At 36.4% G+C, this 23,120-nt stretch overlaps 1 protein-coding gene across 3 annotated transcripts in view; it reads right to left on the reverse strand.

Moving 5' to 3' along the window:
• Window positions 1–6,319: 6,319 nt before the first annotated feature.
• The window catches only part of ccser2b (coiled-coil serine-rich protein 2b), a 55,427-nt gene continuing 38,626 nt past the window's right edge, over window positions 6,320–23,120 (reverse strand). For 2 of the 3 annotated variants that reach the window (XM_026277524.1, XM_026277523.1), the window contains exons 8-10: window positions 19,846–19,932; window positions 18,731–18,841; window positions 6,320–7,808 (exon numbers count right to left, since the gene is read on the reverse strand). In XM_026277524.1, coding sequence (XP_026133309.1) covers window positions 7,005–7,808; window positions 18,731–18,841; window positions 19,846–19,932 — 1,002 coding nt within the window. In that variant the 3' untranslated portion in view covers window positions 6,320–7,004. Of the gene's footprint in view, window positions 7,809–15,715; window positions 15,756–16,750; window positions 16,839–18,730; window positions 18,842–19,845; window positions 19,933–23,120 lie in introns of all 3 variants that reach the window. The other variant, XM_026277525.1, reaches the window with a different exon arrangement.

A 23,120-nucleotide genomic window follows, 5' to 3' on the forward strand; every position in this document is an offset into this window, starting at 1 on the left:
GTTAAGATGAATAGCAAGGAAATTAGCATGCTTTAATAGCAACTGCTACAAATGTTTACAATTCATTCAAATGCTCTGGAAGCAAAGATTGCCTAAAGTGTCTGAGAGGGAAAAAAAGTAAACCTGACTAATGGCACCTTCAATTCTTTCTACTTTTGCTTTCTGGCTCATTTTGGCCCATTTTAGCTGAATTTGAGCAGAAGTTTGGTTTATTCAGTATAAGAATTATGTGTGAAACCATGAGCCTGTCCTTTTCTCTGACATAACTCCAAACTCCTTTATTAGATGCCTTGAGTTAGCAAATGGGTGTGGGAGCAGTTTCAAAGATTAAATATGCAAATTCTAATGCCAGTAATGACTTTGGTATGGACCAGATTGAGTAGGTGGAACTAGACTCCAGACAGCTGCGACCGTTCTTCCTCTAACTCCAAATGAAATTTTATACAGTATGTGTAGCTTTTGTCAATTTGTAGTGCTTCAGAAGGACTTTACCAATAACAAAAGACATTTCATCTGCATGTACTTCAGAAAACAAAATGGAGTACAGGTCTGTTAAATGAGCTTGAATAATACTTGAGATTCATTCAAATCACTTGAAACTTTCATTTAGATTTCAACTTTAAAAAAATGAAAAGGAAAAGGTTCTATTTCCTTTTCTTGACTTTAATATTGTAAGAGGAGCTGTGGAACATAGGGGAAATCTTAAGTCTATTGTAAATGGTTTTAAGATAATAATGCAGACCAACATGAAGATATGAAACTTTACTTTAACTTATTTGACAGAGCTCATGCTTTTAGGAGCACGTGCTTTACAGCTTACCCATCTTATGCACACTTCATTTTGTTCTCACACACTCACTCTATGCGTGTCAGCACATCCATTCCCCATCCTTATCAGTAATGTCAGTTACATGACCAAGAAGTAGAACTAAATGACCCAATTTACATAAACAAAATTATATTACAAAAAGTAATCTCACAGTATTATAGGTATTATCGATAGTCCAGAATTTTGAGATCTTATTTTGAGACACTATTTTTTGTGTGCGATAGGTTAACTGTACATGTTCATGTGTTTCATTAAAAAACGTACACAGCGTACACTCACAGACGTACACAAACACATACTTGTACAAAAAAGTTTGCAGTAGCTTTTGGTGCTGTCTTTATTTAGAGCTCTTGTACACTCAACCTCATGGAGAGACGCTAAGCACATGAAAACATCTCACCTCTACATTTAAAGTGCATATCTGATTAAGGGGTATTCTTTTATCAGTAACATAAACACACACACAATGCACAAATAAATTACATTTGAAAAGAAGTTTACATTAAAAGGCAGTGCCATTTTCATACAGTTATAATGTAGCACAAATTAAGTAAACCGGTGGTATACAAAAAGAACAATATAAACATTACAAAAAGAGCTAATAAATATGTCTCTGTTATGCATTAACATGTTGCTGCATCTGATACTATATATAATACTACAGGGGGACATACAGTAATGAGTGGTATTGTTCCTTATTGTTTACATGCGTAAGCTGAGGCAACAGAAATCAGAAGCTGAAACCCTCCTTTAAGTATACCCTCATCTCCCCAACAAACTAGTGTTTATTATAGGTGCCACCACAAAAGACAAAATACAAGTATTATATATCTACAAATCAAAAATTTCAAGTAATCCATAAAATTGGTGAGACCACATAAGCATTTTAACGTTTGTGTATTTTATACAGACTTAAAATAAAAATTACAGAAATTATTTTCTAGTTTCTAAACCGTTATACTGATGTAAAAGACAGTAGTGTACCACATAACATTTCTTGGATTTTTCAGACCAGCTCCAGCTTATTCCTGTGAGATTCTGGCCCACTCCTGCAAAATTGATGTAATATTTTGACCTGCTCCCACCTGCAAAAGCCTGCAGGTAGAGGTCGGATTTTTTTCAGTCCCGCTCCTGCCCACTTTGCCTTAGCTGGATGAAATTATTCTCTGAACGTACAGACCATTGCGCTTTTTTGCATTCAGCCTGTTTATAAGTTTTATTTATTGTTAGAAGTAAAGTTAAATTGAGTATTAGGAGTGGAGATAAGAAAAGAGTATGGGCATAAGGGTGAGTCAAACTCTGGTTGTCTGCATATTGATCCTTCCTTTCCTCTCCACATCACAATGTAACTGAAATGTCCTAAACTTGATTTCTATGGTTCCAGGAGGCTACTGGAGTGCAAACACAGTAGCTAGGCTATGTGGTAAATGCCGAAAAGTATTCGGGGACTTAAGACACATTTAAAAATGTATGAAAGTCATGGCATTATGTAACAACATAGATATATAGCAACTATAAATTCCAAGCAAATATTTCACAATATAAGTTAGGTTTTAAATAAAAAGCAACAGACAGGTTTACAGTGTAGTATTCAATATGAAGATGACTGGAAAACATTGGAACAATGTATAACACTTGCACTACACACTTCTCTAAGACACTTGTGTGAATGTTAATTGTGTACAAAGGAGAACACAACGCGGTTTAGGTTCAATAACATTTCTCCATTATACCTTAATGATTTCCATAATCAAAGACACTTTGCAGCTACTTGTTTCATGTTTAAGTGTAGGAAAACACTGCTATACATATTGCTGGCTGCTTTTTGTCGGTAGAATGAGAAACTATAAGACACCAAATTGTTTGCTTGAGCCTTCAGTAAGGGCTCCGCTCTCCTCCATCGACAGAGTCTCAGAACATCTTCACTCGAAAGCACTTTAGCAAAAGAACACCTTATCTAATCTACAATTCATCAGAAGACATATTGTCTACTCACTCAAATCTACAGTATACTCTCTCCAGCAATAGCTGAAGCCACAAGCAGAGAATAGATGTGGCGATGGGAGAATTTTGTTAGGTGAGTGTATGTCAGAGGATTTGGGGATTAGGGTGAGGGTTTGCAGTTAATCTAGCTATTGCGTCAGGTTCCCCTCCACCGTATTAAGGATCTGTATCATTAAAACACTTTTAACATCAACAGTGTCTAATGCAATGTGGGTGCCATCTCGACAGCCTCATTAAATGTCTTCTCCAAGCATGTTGAAGTGGCAAAGGATTGTACAAGATGAATTAAAAAGGATGAACTGAGATGCAGGGATAAACAGAAATTATGGCTTGAAATAAATGTCTATAAAACCTGCACTACATCTAAATTAACTCATAAATCGAATATAATTTCATATATTGCATAATTATGAACAAAACAGCATCATGTATTTATGCATTGCTTAATACAAAGAGCCAAATCACCCATCACACAGATTTCATTTAAAAACATAAGAGACGCAGTGCAAAGGAATAAACCTCCACAAATTTGCGACGTATGTTCCAAGTTTAAACAGTTTTAACTTTGCATGGCTACATCTCTTGTGTGAGACGCGAGTGCAGTAGTCATATTTGTCCATCTAAGAATGTGTTAATTATGCATCTGTGTGAATGGCTTGGTATCACTTTTCACCTTATCAAGATATTTTCCGCATTGAGCTTCTACATTTCTCTAACATTTTGAATGCATAACACAGCAGCGGCGCATCTCGTGGGCTAGACTAACCCAACATTACAGGTGCCATAGAATGCAAAATGTACTTTTATAAGATGTTTAAACACAGTTGTGTGGCTGCAGTATGTGAAAATAACCAGCCTTTAATGGTAAGAATCCACTCCCTCACTCACTCTGGGAAAGTCCCGCCCATTTGTGATGCTCTCTGCCCTACTGGCATACACACAGCCCTGAGTGAGAAGCTGCGGTCCGCCATTACTGTTCTCTTGCTGTAGCTGCTGGAGGTACGATGTCAGTGCCAAAGAGCCATTAAAAGTGATGTGTGTTGGGATGCACCAACGAACATAGGAGTCTCCATAGACCACCGAGGACAAGAAAATGTCCTGGAAAAAAAAACCTAAAAATTCTATACTTGGTGCTAATAATTTTAAATGATAAAATAAATGAGGGTCAGTTCAGCGCTGGAGTTGTGCAAAGATTGCTTCTGAAAGAGGGATCTATACCAATGCTTTCTGCACAAACATCCAGACTTGAGACAAAAAAAAGCACACATCATATTTTGTAAGAATGAGCTCTTGAAGCTTCACACTCTCTTAAGAAGTAAGGCAGGAGTGGAGCTGAAGATCTTTGCCCCAACCCGACGGGACCCGATCGGTTCGGTCAGGTTTGGGCTTAATTTATATCATCTTACGCGGGGCTCAGTCTTGTGCTCCGGTTTACAAGGTAAACGAGCAGTCATGTGATGTGTTTCGATTAACGCGAGAAAGATGCGAAAAGGGATGCTGAGTAGGTGTAACGGAGGCTTGCCTCTGGCAATTACGTTTTGGTTGCACCAGCAACTAAAGCAAAGTCTGAGGTGTGGAAAAGTTTTGACCAAGTTTATAATGAGAATAATGAGTGAATAATGATGCACCTTTGGTGAGCGCAGGAATGTGCTGATGCCATCTACAGTGGATTTAATCATTCTCCTCCACAGAAACATGTAAGCTTATCCTAATCTCTGTGAGTAAAGGTTTTTCAAATGATAAATAAATATTCATTGAGTCTTTAATGCATAATATGGACAGAGTATTTACGCTAAAAAAGTGCCAATTAAAAAAAAATTATCTGTGGGATATTTTGAGATACAACTTCACATACACACTCTGGGGACATGAGAGAACAATCTAAAATAGTGTATCAATATATTCTATGGCACCTAATTTATTCTCAATCTCCTCATCACAGGCAGGCACAACACTCAATTCAGCATGTTTTTGTGATTGTGTGTGCTGTCTGCGTCACATTGTGCACTATATCTAACATTTTTTATATTGTTATTGAAGAGATTTACTGTCAATAAATATCAATACCATTTTATCGCCCAGGCCTAGTCTGTGCTAACCATTTTCTGTGATGTTTGCTAAGGCAATCAGACCTGCAATCTTGTTGTGAGTAGATGTGGAATGAAAGTTGCGTGCTGCTGCCGCAAAGCTTGGCCATATTATTTTTCACAAGATTTAACTACAAGAGTACATGAAGTGGGAAGATGTTTCCCATTTCTAAACCGTGTGGAAGTAAAGACTGTGAGAAAAGCAGAATAAGAAAAAAAAAAAAAAAAACCTTTCAAATGAAATCTATTTATAACTATAATTCCTTATTTTTAGAACAAAAACTGAGAAGAAATTGAGGACTGTAGCACTGAATTATATAATCAGGTATTGACTGGATGTAATAAGAGGCCAGGCTAGAAAGAGCTGCACACATAACCTGGCCTCTATAGGTGTACTAGCTACTAACGATAGATGCTGCAGTCCTCAGTGTCCCTGTTAGCGTGCCCACCTCCTATGTTGGCTGTTGTCAGTTAAAGCTCCACTAGGAATGGGTCAAGCAGAACTGGTTGCATTGGTGCAATGACCCAGAGGGGAGTGAAGTTCATGAGGGTGAGTTTAACAGAGACTAGCTGGACCTCATAATAAATTAACAAGTTCCTTGTTCTATGACTGCAATCAGGCACTGCTCTCGAATCACTGTGTGCTTTGTTTTGCCAAAATGCAAACATGCGTAAAGCATTTCTTGATTCCTGTGAGTCACAATCAAGTATATGTTCACCTTGACTCTACCAAGTAGGACATGACTATATATATATATATATATATATATATATATATATATATATATATATATATATATCTTACTTTTAGAAGGTGAGGCTAACTCAGTGGGTTTATGAGCACTGAACAGCCCTGGAGCTCACAGCTCCTAAAATGCTGAAACAAATCTTCAAATAGACATTATCTTTATTAACAAACCACATATTTGAAATCCAAACAAGTATTTTATCGCCTAAAGAAACTATTAAAACTATATTCCGTGACACAAAACAGTATTATTTTGTTAATTATAGTGGATTTGGGGGTTAAAGCTAGAAGGCATGCGCACATCAATATAGTGTAATTTATGTCACATTGTGCAACAATAATTACTATTTTTTGCCTTATTGTAAGGGGTAGGTTTATGGTTGGTGTAGGTGTAGATGTAGATGTTAATAAAACACAATTTAATAGGTAGAAAATTCAATATCATTGTTAGTTTCCGGTCGGAGCCGTGTCCCTTCTAGCCACAATCAGATTTGTGCGGCCGCCATAACACTCGCTGTGAGAAATATGGCAACTTCTAAAAATAGATTGATGCAAATAGTGAAACGGCTGTTGGAGTTAAGTTGGACACTAATTTCAGCCAATCAGATTTGAGGATCAGAAAGAACTGATGTATCAATCAAAAACATGTCCTACTAGGTGAAATCATTTTAATTGTAAAGTGACCTTGCATTTCAAACTCCCACAATATATAAGCTTATGTTCCTTTGTTTTGTTTTTCATTTTACATTATGTTCACGGCCTTACAACTCATTCTGCTGTTAAGATTAACTTGGCTTCCAGAACTTACTCTCATTGGGTATGGTGGTGGGAGGCCAATTCCAGCAGGACACAATCTTCATGCTAGTGGCAAAGAACAAAAGGTACAAAGAGAGATGGGTAGAGAAGCAATTGGAAGAGATGGCTCCTCTGAAAATCTCAGTGGGCACCCCTTCATCATGGCCCACGCGGTGCACATACCGTGGTGGTAGTTAAGAAAGGAAAAAGCAAGTCTCTCTACAGAATCTATGAGAGCAATTCCAAAAAAAAAAAAAAAAAATATTATAATTCATGTGGGAGCAATAATAACACTCTACTTTGTTTTGGTCGATATCATAGAGAAGTGGTGACTTGCTAATCTATCAAAGGAGCAATATCTTATGCAAGGTGCATAGGTACAAGGTTGACAGTAGTGTCTCTTACAACTTAGTGCATTATGTCATGGTTTGTACATAGTAAGCATAACTGCTATGATACTTGTCTGGTGCTTTACAAGCAGGGTCTTAAGAAGCAGGTTTTCTACACTCTGGTGGGATGCCCAAAGCCCTGCTAAGCTAATCTAGAAATGAGGAAGCATACGAGAAGGTAGAGTCTGGGAGGTTGTTGTTTGACCTTGCTGAGCAGGGTTTGGTAGAGAAGAAATCGTCTTTGGCTTAGGAAGGCGGGAATGTTTGGGCTGGAGGGGGGCACTGGCTCTGGGTAAACTGGTTTCTATGTTTCTGAGAAATAGAGACTGTCTGCACCCTTGATTTTGTTGATTAAATATTGGTGCAGTGGTGCTGTGCATGGTAGTTTGTCGGGTTGGGTTGAGGCAAAGCATTCCGGCAGCTGATAAAGGTTGATGTTTTGTTTTGAATTGACCTGTGGCTCCAAATCTACCCAGGGCTCCAGTGAACACACCGACTCGTTGTACTTCCTGGGGCTTAATGAGTGTCGAAGCTCTCTTAATAGAAGTGGGTGGTTGTAGGGTTGAAAAATTGCTTCTTCTCAAAGGAAGTTTTTGTATACCTCTTTCTAACTTGTAGGAAAAGCTGGCAGAAGCTGGTGAGATTGCTGGCTCATTGATTTTAACCTGGCTGCTCATGAGGCCAAGCTCAGCAGGATCAGAGCTCTGAAAAGTTCTGGAAGAGAAGGCAGCAGAGCTATCAGCAGATATAGTTACCGTTGGTATAGCACAGTTTGGGGTAGACTCAACAGTGATAGGACTTTGTGGGTCTGGAGAGCAGGACTGGGGCATCAGTGGGTGGTGACCAGGCTTGGCATCCAAACCGTCACAAGGGGCCTCTGAAGAGGTTGGACTTGAAAGTCCTTCATGGTTATGGAGCTCGTTGGGTAAGAATCTGGGATTCTGTAGTATTTGAAGCTATTGGAGAAGAAAGAACAAAAAGAATAAGAAGCTATTATTAAACATTTATTTGCACTTATTTCAAAATGATCATATTAGGGTGATTCTTCAATTACTAGAACTGGTCTGCCCTTTTTTTACCTTTTTTTTTTCTTTTTTTTTTAAACTTTGGGTATACAAGACATTAGAGGTCAACCAATTTTTTCCTGATACCAATAACTAAAATTGCTAAATTAATTAATCAATAATATGAACAAAAGCTTTCCACTTAATAAAAAAAAAAATGGTATTGAACTTTATTAGAAAATAAAAAGTAATTATTTAACCAAAAGAATGTTTAATAATTATTAATAAAAAAATAAAAATAAATAAATAATAATAAAACGCTATGCTTCATCACTGCTGACTAACTTTCAATTTGACCATCATATCGGATAAATATTTGCAAAAAGGATTACAAGGAGGAGAGAGGGGAATAGGGAAAGAAATTAAAATCAACTCAAGTCTTGTATTTTTAAAAAGCCTTTCAACAACACCAACAAAATTTTGGTTCCTCGCCACAGTCACAGCTGACTTGCTCGCTGGGAGATTTAAGCACTATAAAGTCACTTTCTATTCAGCTCAATTAAAGTACTTAGAGGTGGGTAACGTACAAAAACTTCACCAAAATATGAGTGATTTTCAGTCACAGTAAGGACAGACATTACAATAATGTAGTTCTGACTGAAATTCAGACTGAGAGTCTCGTCTCCATATAGAGATGTTCTATATTTCATAGTGTTGCTTTTATTTTATTTTTTGGTAAAAAAAAAACAAAACAAAACAAAACAAAAAACTAAACTCAGATCAAGAAAGAAAACGACAACAGTAAATGATGACAGATTATTCTTTTCGGAGTTAACTATCCTTTTAATTAAAAGTTTTAAATCCACTTTTTGTGTACAAAGCAAAGACATGCATCAAAACTCAATGTAGAGTTCATAATTATTTTATTTCACCCACAGAGGTTGAATCCAGTGCCAATGCACATGATATAAAGAGGGTTAAAAAAGTATTATAAAGAAAAACTATCAACGCTGATAAAAATAAATAAATAAAACCATACAAAAAAGAACTATACAACTATAAACGTTGATTAATAATTAAAACATATCGGTTGTGCTCTGTGAGACACTATCACCACAAGCACCCACACAACTTCAGAAAAACCTGCTCTGGATGTTAACTCAGATTGGAGTGAGACAGAGTGAGGCATCCACGCGACAAGCTGTCTGAGAGGGCTTTGATCCTTACAGTTCTTGGCAAAGTGGAGCTCAGCCTCTCCACACTCATTAGCAATGATGCAGACTAACACGTGAGGTGTTGAGGTCACTGTCAAAGCAGCACATGAACTCAAGCACACTCTCAGACTGACAAACAAGTACGCAATACAGGTTCACAATTTAGGACCGGCACCAAAAAGCATCTAGAATAAAGAAGCTGGTATTGTCACAAAGCAAAACATTCAAAGTCTGAAAGACACAGGTGAGCTTTCAAATGATGGTACAAAGACAAATTTCCACCTGCTTTTAATAATTCAAGATCACAAGAAATACACATGCTATTAATAGAGAAGTCAACCTATCCACTCAAAGTGAATTATTCCATGTGATGCAAGAAATGCAGGACACTGAGGTGCTGGAGTACAGTACTATTGTTAGCTGAGTCTTTGATGTCTGCTCTGCTGTTTCACTGAATGATTTCCGGTGGGTGGTATTAGTCCATGGAAACAGATTTTTATATATCGTCACCAATGTGCCTTTATTTTATCTTCACATGAATACCACGCAAAAATCTCCAGTATTACATATTTTAAAAGACTGAAAGAATGGTGTGAGTTAAAGTAAAACAAAACAAAAATATCTTTATTCAACAATTTGTTTTCACTGTGTCTCTCCGAACCACTATAGTGCCATTAGAGTATATCAGCTGAACGCAAACTGTGTATACTATTCTGTGTCAGCCATGACAAAAGGATACATTTTCTATGTGCATTTACACTTTGATTTGAATGAAAAAAGCACATCCGTGCAGTGCGGCTGACACAGAAGACAGTACGTTGCTTGCGTCCAGCGGATATTATTCAAAATGGCACTATGGTGACATGGAGAGAGACAGAGTAAAGTCGTTATTTTTTTGCTTTCTTCATATACAAAATGTATTCAAGTCGCTTCATAATATTACAGTTGAAAAACTGATGGCAGATGGACTATTCTGACAATGTCTTTCATACTTTTCTGGACTTTGACTGTGTAATTTGCTAGGCAATCAATGGGACAGTCACAAACCTCCCAGTTTTCATCCAAAATATCTTAAATTGTGTTCTGAAGACGAATGAAGCTTGATGGGATTGGTGATTTAAGTTATTAATGACAAAATGTTCATTATGGGGTGGAGTAACCCTTTAAAAAACTGCATTTACTTTTTGTTCACACAAGGTTAGATCACTAGTTTCATGCTGGCATGTGTAATAGTTAATTATTTAGACTGGTTTTGCGAACTGAATCCACAGAACTAATAGACAGACTGAACTAATCCATAGAAAAGATCTGATTCGTTAACACAAACCTATCTTATATGAACAACATGAGAGTAAGTAAATAATATGTCAAAATTTGCAGTAGTCATCTAAAAAAAAAAATCTCACAAATGCAACTTCATTTGCTGGTCCACAGCTCCCTCTAATGGAAACCATCCTCCATACAATACAGTGTAGTATTGTTGTTTTATTGATTGAGCCTATCTCTGTATTTTGTGCAATTTCCGGGCCACAGGCCTCTTCTACAAAAATATAGTCTTAAGTTTTTTCCACAGTCAATTTTGAATGGACAAGAAAGGGCAGTGAGGGTTTTGTCTAGAGAGGTTAAGTCTCAGCTGGACTAACTTGAGAACACTTACAACCACGAGATCTGCTATGGAGGGAGGGAAAAGGTAGACAGACTCATACTGATATGAAGAAAAGAAAGAACAGAGAGCATACAGAGAAAAATTATTACACACGTGTACACAAATTCATGAGTGAAATGAACAGAACTGTCAGAAGATTCTTACAATATAAAGAGCCCTCAGTTCTCTACAAATGACTTTCTCCCAGTTGGAGAACTTTTTTTTTTCATAAAATGCATCACTCGAAACTAGCTGATGCGAGGGGTGCTACAGTTTCATTTGATTTCCAAGTACCTAATTTGACTCCAAATATGCATTGTAATAATGATAACCTACCACCTCCAGCTTCATCCAGCATTTCAAATAATTATCTTACAATAAGAATTACAATAATGTCTTTTTCTAAGGGCAGTAATTCAAGGGGAACTTCAGTTTTGTATGATGGTTTAGTCTAAAAGAGGTGTTTACATGGCAATGAGGTGTGAAGAACATAAAAGCACATCACATAATTATGCCTCAAGGACCATGTACTCTATGTTCCCTACTTACACAAAACAAAAAGGATGATGGATGGGAGGAAAAATGTTGTATAATCAGGTATGTAGAATTATTAATAACCACAGATGAAGTACTAAATGAAGACAGAAGGCAAAAAAGCCCCTTGAAAGTGTGATTTTCTGTTACTCTAAGCACTTCAGCATATGGTGATAAGTAAAATATTCAATATATTTAATAAGGATTAATTTATACTTTTTTATTTGATTTTATTTCATTCTTGTAGTTGCTTTTGTTTGTTGATTGATTTGAAAGAAAGAAAGAAAGAAATCAAATAAATACAATTAAATTAGTACAATGCCAAGCTCTGCTACATCAGTATCAATACTAAATTATTATTGTACTAGGCAATCTTCGATGACTGGTAAGATAAAATAAAAAATTACTGTCCTACAAAAAAACATGTCAATACAAAAAGTTTTGTTTGCTTGTATTTAGTTTTATTTGTGGCATCAACAGGGTACATCAGCACATATAATGAAGAACTGGTAGACTGAGTAAAAAGAAAGAAACAAAAAAAATTATATATATATATATATATATATATATATATATATATATATATATATATATATATATATATATATATATGTGGGATGTATTTCAGGATGAGCACAGGGCAGATGTGTTACCTCTTGAAGTGACATGTTTTGTGGAATTGTTTACAGATTGTTTTCTTTTAGGTTCACGTTTTGTTTTCTCTGATTGCCACATAATTATATATCTTGCTTCAGTGCTGCTTTTGCTACAGGGCTGCTTTTTTTTAGTGAGTTGAGGGCAAAGATATTGAAAATCAACACCTTTTGTTTTGTCTACCATTTGTCATCACTCAGCTGCCTCATCTTCCAAAATTTTCACAATGCCGGTAACATATTTTTTACATTTTACATACTGCATTTTTAAGTAACAGTATATCTTGCATTCCTAACCACACAAAAGTCTAACAAAAAAGGGTTAAGGGTGTAAAAAGATGAAGTCTTGTTCTTGTGGTCTTGAGCTTGAGAACTCTCAGGACCACATTAATACAGCCTCCGACTGGGCCTTTGTCTCATCACTTTATGTCTTTGTCTGACAGTCTTAGATGCAATGTTTGAAATGAATTAATTAAGCATTTTCTCCATTTCTCCATTTAAAATGGACAGTCTGGTTCTTGGCAATACAGACCTTGGTCTGGATCCTGGCCTTAGAAGTTAAGCCCAATATTTAACTTCCCTTGCAGTTATTTATTAGGAACTACATCTTGCCCAGTGCCTGTTCAATAAAAAAAATCCTGAAGACTTTGGTAAAGCCGGGCATACACTGTGCGATTTTCATCCGATTTTGAGCCTAATTCTGACTCGTGCGACTCTTTTTCGGGTCGGGTCGATTTTCAGCATTTTCGTGCGTCGTTTGTCGTGCAGTGTACGTGCAGTGTACAAGGGGAAACGAGAGACGATTAACCTCTCCCGACCAGCAATCGGTTGGTCGGATGGATCTCTGACATGTCAAAAATTTTGGTCGCCTCTCGTGAGGTATCACACTATTGAAGCAGGGCTACGAACTGTTTTTTCCGCGTTTCCCTCACTGCGCGTGCGCAAAACCATAATCGAAACCATGGTGACACGTCGTGTAGTGTGGACTGAAGTGATGGAGGGAAAACTTGTGGAGTTATGGCAAAAAAAAATAAAAAAGAGGGAAGAAAACGCCTGCTTGCCTCCAGTTCACGTTGCAAAATAGATAAACCATATTGGCCATGGCCTTTTTTTCTTGAACGTTTCAGCACACAGAATTGCGCATATCACCAAAGCAGTGCATTTATCCCGGGAAAGCATGTTTATTCAGAAACCGCCACAAACATCCGGGTTCTGAGGGATCCTACATGTTGATTCGGTTGATTCCTCACGTATAGTGTGATCAGGCAAATCGCAACTCGACTATCGGACCGTACAGTGAGCGCATAAAAATCGTGAGCTTTAGCTTTACATCGCATGCGATCTACTAATACAGTTTGAGTTGGTACAATGCCGAAATCGCACAGTGTATGCTCGCCTTTAGATGTTTCAGGTGTGTTTGATTAAGGATGAAGCTAAACTCTGCAGGACAATGTACAGTGGCAGAGTTTCCCATCCCTGGTATAAAGCAACTCAGTACTGTCCTCTGCATGTCGCATGCTTGCATAAGTTCATGTTCAGTAAAGTAAACTAAAATGCTTGACTGTGCATGACCAAACAGATGGAAACAACAACAACAAAAAAAGCATACCTCAGGCTTTAGGTATTAGTTTTAATCTTGGGGGTCTACTGTATATGGTACATTTACTTATGCACAGACAATCTAAAGCCCCTTTCACACTGCACGTCGGACCCGCAATATTTCCGGAACATTGCCGGGTCGCCTTCTGTGTGAAAGGAACCACGTCCCGGAATTGATTACCGAATTGAACCCGGGTCAGGGACCTAGTAACATTGTGGGGTTCGACCCGGGACGAGCGCTGTGTGAACAAAAGCCAGATCTAACTCTGTGTCGAAGTGATGACGCGCGGTATAGCGCAACTCTTTTACCGGCTGTTTTGAAGTAAGATCAACATTCGCGACGAAAACATACATGCAAACTGTAATGTAGCAGAGATCAGTTAGTTCCTCACTTTCCGCGCTGACGCCGAGATCGTTTGCTTGCTTCAGTGAAAGTATAACGTGCCTAGCATTGTCGACTCGTACATTACACGTCACGCGCTGATGTCACGTGTCGGTACGGGATCTTCAAGGGTTGTGTGTGAAAGCACGCACATATACCGGGTCATCACTGGCAGTGTGAAAGTGCCAAATCTAGCGACCAGGGAACAATTGCAGGAAACCTTTCCCCTGTATTTGCCGGAATGGCAGTGTGAAAGGGGCTTATCAAATACACAGACACGGGGCCAGTTTTACTTCACAGGGCAAAATTAACGTACGAGAGCGCAATTCCAAAACAGCACCGTTGGGCGTGAAAAAGGTTGATTTACTAACACGTGCAAATTAAACAGCACAGACACAACAATCTCATTTACATATCGACTAACACACTCTACAAAGCGTAACGCAAATTAGCATTGTCGCAAATAAAGAATAAAGAAGCCACAGTACATTGAAAAGAACCAGGTGCCTATGTGACTCCTAGATGAGAGTTCCAAGTTGTCTTATTTTCTGAAGCAAATTACAAAATAACATGGCTTGGCAAACAAAATGTTCACATAAAGTGTTCTTCTGGCATTCCAAATAAATTTTCTTTTAGTTAACTCAAGCCCAATCTCTGAGAACTCTGTAATGGATTAACGTGTGGAAATTCTCTCCCTTTTACCACATGCTCTGTGTTCTCTGCGATGCCTCCTCAGCAACAATAACTAAAGCCATTTAAAGCACAAAATAGTTTAAGACGTGTTTTTGGGTGATAAATAATGGTGCAAATACCAGTAATTTGACCAGCACAAATGTAAGTAAATCATGTCGCATGATACATTTGAATACCATAAATTTTGTGTCTAAAAGAGAAGGTCCTACAAATGCATATTCAATAAGATAAGGCGCAAATATAACGGTCCACTCCATTTTAGTGCTAATGTTTTACTGCACATCTGTACTAAAAACTAAAATGAGTGTTCTTTAAGTATCCGAAAGTTTACAGACAATAGGCTAGTTATGGGGTTTTCATTTTCCTCAGCATTATTGCCATTTGCCACAAGCTCAGAATTGATTCTGAAATATTCAGAATCGTTGAAGAGAGAATCGCGATGCCTCGCAGAATCGATTTTTTTCTTCCACCTCTAGTCATGTTTAGGTTTGGGGCTAGGGTTAAGTTATCTTAAATACATTATTATCTATAAAATAGATTACATCTGTAAAATATGAAAATCTAACTATATACAAATATTTTTTATATTTACGGTATATATATTTATGATTTATAATCTTTTACATTTCTATAACGGCAAATATGTAATAATAATAATATTATTATTATTAAGTGGTAGATGCTCTCAATAAGTTGGTACTGTACATTTCAGTATCTATCAAAAATGAAGAAAAAAAAATATTTTTCTTTTTTCTGGTCACTTTGTTTAGGCTTAAGTATGTAACATTTATATATATATATATATATATATATATATATATATATATATATATATATATATATATATATATATATATATATACATATACATATACATATATATATATATACACAAATAAATGTTACATACTTAAGCCTAAACAAAGTGACCAGGTTGGCCACTCTAATATTTGTCTGGATCTTGTACTGGTCTTGACTCCAACTCCGGGAGATCCAATAAATAGATTTAACAGAACTATAGGGGTTGGTCAAACAGATAAGAGAGAATAAAAACAAAGACTTATAGAGAGTACAAGAGAAAAGAAAGATTGAGAAGGCATTGAGAGGGTGTTTTAGAGAAAAGACAGGCAGTACTATACCACGCAGTGTCTCTGAAGTAATGTACAAGATGCTCCACTCCTTTTGCCAGAGTTTGGGAGAGGCAGAGGGAGAGAAACAATAAGGAAAAATCAGTCAGTGAAAGATTTAAAACAGATGGCAGGGGCAGAACAGGAAGCAACCTAAGCACACAAGACAAACAACATGAAGGCAAACTTTTTACTATAATAATAAAAAAAGAAGAATTGCAAAAACTGAACAGCCCTTTCAGCCATGACAATGACCATGGTTTTGTGCTTCGGATGACGTGAATGGAAGCAAAAAAATAAATTAAATAAAAATGCATTCAGGTCCATGCTCAACTAAAAACAGATTCTGTCTGGACAGCTCAATCTAAGCACACTAAAAAATACAGAAACTGAATATGTGTGTCGTTAAGACGAAGACTTTCACGATGAAAGTATCACAAAGTCAGTATGACTCTACTCTTCTGATGCCATGCGACAATCTTTATGAGGAACGAACACTGAAGGGTTACGTTTTGAAAATTAACTTAAAATCTGCTGTACAATAGCTCTCCAATCACAATTTGATTTGTGTACATTCAAACTTAACATCATCAAGCATTGTTTTTCATGTCTCACGATCAAATATCTTGTCTAATGAAAGACTTCATGAATAAGACTTGAACATTTTCAATGAATAAATGTTTAAGTTTTGGGCAGTTCCTTCTTTCCTTACATCCAAAGGATCTGATTCACAACTGCACATTTTAATTAAAAAAGATGACAATTTCATAAATGCTCTATTGAAAACAATCAATCAGCTCCGATCTTCTAGGAAAGTCAGTTGAGGGACAAAAAGTAGGGGCTGCAGACTTTAAACCAAGCAGACAAACGGGAGACAAGGACAATGAAACTAAAAGGAGAGCAAATGATGGACTGATTCTGCACTGGGATGTGACTGGATGGTGGATCTGTGTGCATGACTCAGGGGGCACAAGGGAGAGGCAGGCGGACATGCAGCAAGCACTGGGGGGCTAGTGCACAGACCGGTTCACTTGGTTAAGGACTCACTCTGTCTGTGGTGACGTGGCGCGCATGGCCGCACACTCCCCCGCTGTGAGTGTTGCCAAGAGGATAGGATTGGGGCAAGCAAAATGCCCTGTACAGAGGAAGAGAAAGAGAAAGGCTGACCCCAGCACCACACACAAACACACACACACCTATACGATACACAAAGTTAGATGGTCATTTATCTCAGCCTTAGTGTCCCTTGGGGGGGGGGGGGGGGGCTGTAAATAGAGTCACACATCAACTACTCTTCCTTTTGACTGTCAAGTTACATACATTGCAAACTCTGATAAATTCAGAAATTCCCAAATCTTGAAAAGTGCACCGAATAACATTTTGTCATTTTTGTGTGCAATATGCATCAAGCTGTTCATTGAGGCCTGGGTTGGAATAAATAAACTATTTCAAAATGGGCAACCAAAGGCAAATTTCCATTCGTATCCCTGATATCGCCCAAGAAAACATCCTGAATCCAACTGATTTACTATGTATAGATACCTAATAGTGTGTTCACATTGACAGTGATTCACAGTGATGAAGTGAAATAGTCATTGATTTTCAATGAGAAGGCAACATGGTGCAGCAGCCACCAATGTGAGTGAAGTGAGTGTAGATCATGTGACCGTCACAATGTAAAAAGTACATAGATTTCTTTTTTTTTTAATCAATTTAATTTGAATATTGGGAGTTTTAGCAAGAGTGAGCTCATGCTGAACGGAAGTGACTGGCAGGTTTAGTTATTATAAAATGGGCACTATTTGCATGCTTTCTGTAACATTCAAAATGTAAATAATAAGAATAAGAATAATAAATTAATCTGCTATGTACACTGCAGATTTCAGGACTGACAAACTGTATTTAAATGCAAAACTGTATCTAACAACTTGTTTTACTACAGTTCCAACCTATTGTTAACACTACTCCGGCGTATTCGACCCTTGAAAACAGATACATTTGAAAACGATGCAGACCCCATTTTAGTTAGAAAATCTGGGGTTGCATTTCAGCGTAAATGGACCAAAACAAAGATTTCTGTTTACAAAAATTATGGCATGGCTGATCACATTCACTCTGCGTATCTTTGTTGTAAATGACAACATCATGCACATTGTTGTACCCATAGATGTATAGGTAAATTCCCCATTTGATCGTTCCAAGCACGTAGACGTGTCCGTGATCTAAATAATAGGGAATCTTCCTATTCATATCTATGGCTGTGCCTGCATGAATGGTCACGTGACATGCATTTTAGATTGTGTATTGTAAACGGAGATAGTTTCTGAAATGTAGCTGAAACACCAGTGTAGACGAGAATCGTTTTCATTCTAAAACACCGTTTTAAAATGAAAACGCACTACTATAAACAGGGCCTTAGAATAACATGAGGATGAACTATGCCATTTTTGGATGAACTATGCCATTACGATAATCTGTTAAGCAAGATAAATTACATTACATTGCAATACGTAAAATCTGCCATCAAAATACTCAACAAATTGTACGTTTATACACTAAACAGTCTTCAATTCGCAAAACACAATGCAGCTGACCCTTTGTTTGACATGGGAGTCAGACCTTTGTAAAATAATATACTACCTACAAAAAACCCTACCCTAATCCTAACAGATAGTGTTAACAATAGCAAACAAGCATAACCACGCCACTTTAGTTTGCTTATACAAGTCTTTGAGCTCTTTCATGACTTGTTTTTTTTTCAGGTTTTGTACTGAAGTTCTCTGCATCACAGGTTCAATGGTGTATCAGGTGAGTTAAAGAGCAAATTTACTAGTCAGAACATCCATAAATATGAAGCTGATACATAACACAGATAACACAATATATTAGTTTACAAATTACACATTATGGTATAAGTGATGTGAGGGGTAAATGTAGCTATCCGTAACTATGTACATGGTATACCCACCACTACAGTGATAAAGCTGCCCTGTTCATGTTTTCTATCTCTGCATGTATACTACTTACATTATGTGCCTTCCAAAAGGTTTGAGTATTCTTGTCCTGGTGCTCCGGTGACTCCTTGTTAGCCTCTGAACCCTGCAAGCAGCGGCACTGCATATCCTCTACTGGAGAAGACTATGAAAATTAAAAATAAAATGTTCATGTACAGCCACATAAAACAGTATAATTAATAGAATACAAATGACACAATGGTTTCATCACATTTGTTTTTGTTTTTCCAAGGAACTCTCAGTAGGTCACAACACACAATATCCTAAAATCAAATTAATACATTTTGCTGTTTAAAAAAAGAATCCTGTTTCAACAATTAAGCTATTTGTATTGTAACAATATGACAATTATAACAATTATGGTATTTAAGCAAAAATTATATTTAAATAGTATTTATACATTTTTTGTGGAGTATGTAATATGCGGGTAGAATTTAATGAGAATCATCACTGATTACCAATTACAAAAATACAATGAAATAGGATAAAAATGTGTCAAATGAAAATGTCATAATACAAAAAAAAAAAAAAGATCACTTAAATTAAATCTATCTTTGCCTAAAATTAGCTTCAGTTTTTCATATAACATAAGTATAAAAGACAAACTCCTACACACACACAAAAAATTCTAACTAAAGAAATAATGAATTATTGAAAATGCTAATGATTAAGAAGGGATCTGAGTCCAGAGTTCATGTACAAAATCTCATTTGGCAAGAATTTTTCATTGCATGCCTGCAAAAGTAATTTCCTACAAATATTCACTCTTGTTTCTTTGATAAGAAACTGTTAATAAATAAATAAATAAATAAATACAGCTTATGCATGCAAGAATTAGATTTTGTATTAATAATCAGTCCAACATTGCCTGTTTTAAGACAGTTTAATATATATTTAGTAGTAACATGATTTTATTGTTACTACCTCTTTCACAATCTCATTGATGAGTTCTTTACTTACCATAGCACATCTCAGTAGTCTATCGGAAATAACATGCTATAGCATTTTCCAACTTTTCTCAGACTTGCATTTTTCTGACTGATTTCTACAGTGTTGGTGTCATTGTGATTTTTGGTTGATGTTTGAAGTCAGTTCCTCTTAAGTAAATATTTAGACTATAATACAAACCAGCTGCTGGGAAAGTTCAGCAATCATCCTATCTTTGCTTCTGAGCTCATCTCTCAGTTCTTGAACCTCTTTCAGGAGCAGCGCCACCTAGAAAATAACAGAAGACAAAACAAACCTGCATCTTTTTTCCCCAATCAGAACAGATGTTGATTTGTTTCAAAGCTTAAATTGAAAGGTGCCAAATTTATAAGCTTAGTCTTCCGTAGGGCTGGGCGATACATCTAACGATATGATCATGCACATCTAGTCAGTAAATCTGGTTCCGTGATTACATCTAAATCGCCATCACCTGCTTTTGAATGGAGCACCATTTAATAGACAGAGCCGTAGATCGCTGACAAGCTATGCAATATCGCGTTGATTACAACATCGCGAAGGCGATTCATCTGGGATAATGAACGCGATATTGTGTAGCTTGTCAGCGATCTATGGCTCTGTCTATTAAATGCCACTCCAATTATAAGCAGGTGATGGCGATTTAGCGGTAATCACGGAAGCAGCTTTTTTTTATATCGCCCAGCCCTAGTCATACGTGATCAGTTATTAGCCTAACATACTTTTTTTTTTTTTATTACTATTTTTATTTTGGTGCATCAAACGATTCATTTTTAACATCACATTTGAATTACACATTACAACTGAGAAAAATCATATGCCTAGACAAAGGTAGGTGTTCATGATTTATACAGACATGATTAATTTTTAGAATTAATGTCTGTGAATGAATTATTACTGCAGACTTGGACTGTGATATTTATTAGAATTATAGGATTAGTAATATATAATAATCATCAAGAGTAGAAACTATACCATGCAGCATTGTGCTCGGAGGGACAGTAAACTGTAAATGCTTGGAAATAATATTTCACGCCTTTAAGTCAGCCATTCAATAATTGCAAAGAGCTTTGTGCTTTGTTACTTTTAACATGAAACAAAGTTCCAGCTTTTAAATTCTGTCAATTTTATAATGAAATACAAAAAATAAATATTTTTTTATGCTCTTTAATGTGGCGTTTTTGATTGTAGTTTCTGAGTGTAGATTATTAAATAAATTTGATTAATTAAATTATTAAGCAATTTATTTTTGTTTTCAGCTAAATAAAAACTTTCAGTTTTGGTGTTACAATAGCTAAAATAATAATTGTGGTGCATCACTAATAGGACACTTACATTGTAAGAATGTGCAGGGAGATTTGTTAGGAAATGTTAACTATTAAATATAATATTAATGACATCATGATTCAATGTCTTCACTTGGTATCATCATAGAATCTCAACTATCACTGCAGTAGAATGTGTTGGTATGGATGTGCATGATCTACATTCAGGGCCTAAAACTAACTTTTTGTCACACCTGCCAATGGCCAGTGACATGATAAAATTTACTGGTCAAAAATGTTTTTTTTTATTTATTTATTTTATTTATTTATTTATTTTTAATTTTTTTTAAATCGCCCATGAAATTCTTTTTACAAAAACAGACTGTTACTACTACAATGAATAAACATATTTATTCTACTGCAGTGATGTTTTTAATTTGTCCTGCTGGTGCATTTTCCCTCAATTTTCCCTATTAATTATAGCCATTCAACATTACGGTATAATTAAAAGCCATTATTTTTAACATTTAATAGGCTCTGAAATATATACCAATTTTTAATTTAAGTGATTTTAAAACAATCTTCACATAAACTATATTATATATGCATTCATATTAATCTTTGTTCATGCTAAAAAGTTAATCAGTGACTAGAACAGTCCAAGGATTTATCTTTTTCTTTTATTCTTTGATTTAGACTGAAACAGGTTTCACTTTAAAATCAGCACTGTCTCTTTAAAACCTGATGCACATGATGTGGATCTGACACACATCCTATTTTCTCCCAACTTTGTATGCTCATTTAAGTCTTTATAACTCATTTATGACTATGTTTACAAGGTAACTCACCAAAACTGCGCATTTTAAACATAATTGTGTGTATTTTCTACGAGCGTACAGTCGAGCGTGCAGCCTTTCAAACTATACTTCACTGCACCGTTTATTAGGCAGTGTAACCCCAAATATGTGTCACCGCATTCTCAGGTCATGAAGAACCTTTATCAGCCCATTTGTAGCGTATTATTTGATTTGCTCTCTTTGTTTATGACAGCAAATCAAAATGATCTTGTCTTTGGAAAATATTATTTCATTAGCTTATGTCAGGAACAGCTAATCTCTTAAAAAATTTGTAAAAGTTGTACGCCAACTAGCGACTGACAGTGTTACATATACTCGTCAACGCTATATTTACTTGCATTTGGCACTTGGCGAGTGTTAATTTTAGGCCCTGTCTACACTGGGCATAGTTGTGCCTAGTCATAGTTTTATAGGACCAGTATTTATAGGAAGGCTGGACATAGCAAAGCCCATTGTAGTGCTTAGGCAGGCAAGGCAAGTTTATTTATATAGCACATTTCATACACAATGGTAATTCAAAGTGCTTTACATCAAAGAAAGTAAAATAATCATGGAAAATAAGAAAAAAATAAAAATAAAACAAGCAATTTTAAAACTTTTAAAATTATTAAACGTTTACTTAAAATCAATTTAAAAAACAGTTAGAAATTGATTTTATATAAAATAAAACAGTGAAGATATAGTGCAATCAGTTCGGACATAGCACAGTGCTCATTCAATAAATGCACAACCAAACAGATGGGTTTTAAGTCTAGATTTAAATGTGACTAGTGTTTTAGCACATCTGATCTCTTCTGGAAGCTGATTCCAACTGCGGGCAGCATAGTAACTAAAGGCGGACTCCCCTTGTTTTGTGTGAACCTTTGGTATTTCTAACTGACTCGATCCTAGTGATCTGAGTGCTCTGTTAGGTTTATATTCAGTGAGCATATCTGAAATATATTTCGGTCCTAGGTCATGCAGTGACTTATATACGAGTAAAAGTATTTTAAAATCAATCCTAAATGTAACTGGAAGCCAGTGTAAGGACCTGAGGACTGGTGTGATATGCTCAGATTTTCTGGTTCTAGTCAGAATCCTGGCAGCAGCGTTCTGGATGAGCTGCAGCTGTCTAATGGTCTTTTTGGGAAGGCCAGTGAGGAGCCCATTACATTAGTCCACCCTGCTGGTGATAAAGGCATGTACTAGTTTCTCCAAGTCTTGGCTGGAAACAAAACATCTAATTCTTTCACTGTTTTTTTAAATGATAGTATGCTGATTTAGTTACTGCTTTGACATGACTACTGAAACTAAGGTCTCCAGAATCACACCAAGATTC

This window comes from Carassius auratus, chromosome 12, assembly GCF_003368295.1.
Source record: "Carassius auratus strain Wakin chromosome 12, ASM336829v1, whole genome shotgun sequence".
Lineage (NCBI taxonomy): Eukaryota > Metazoa > Chordata > Actinopteri > Cypriniformes > Cyprinidae > Carassius > Carassius auratus.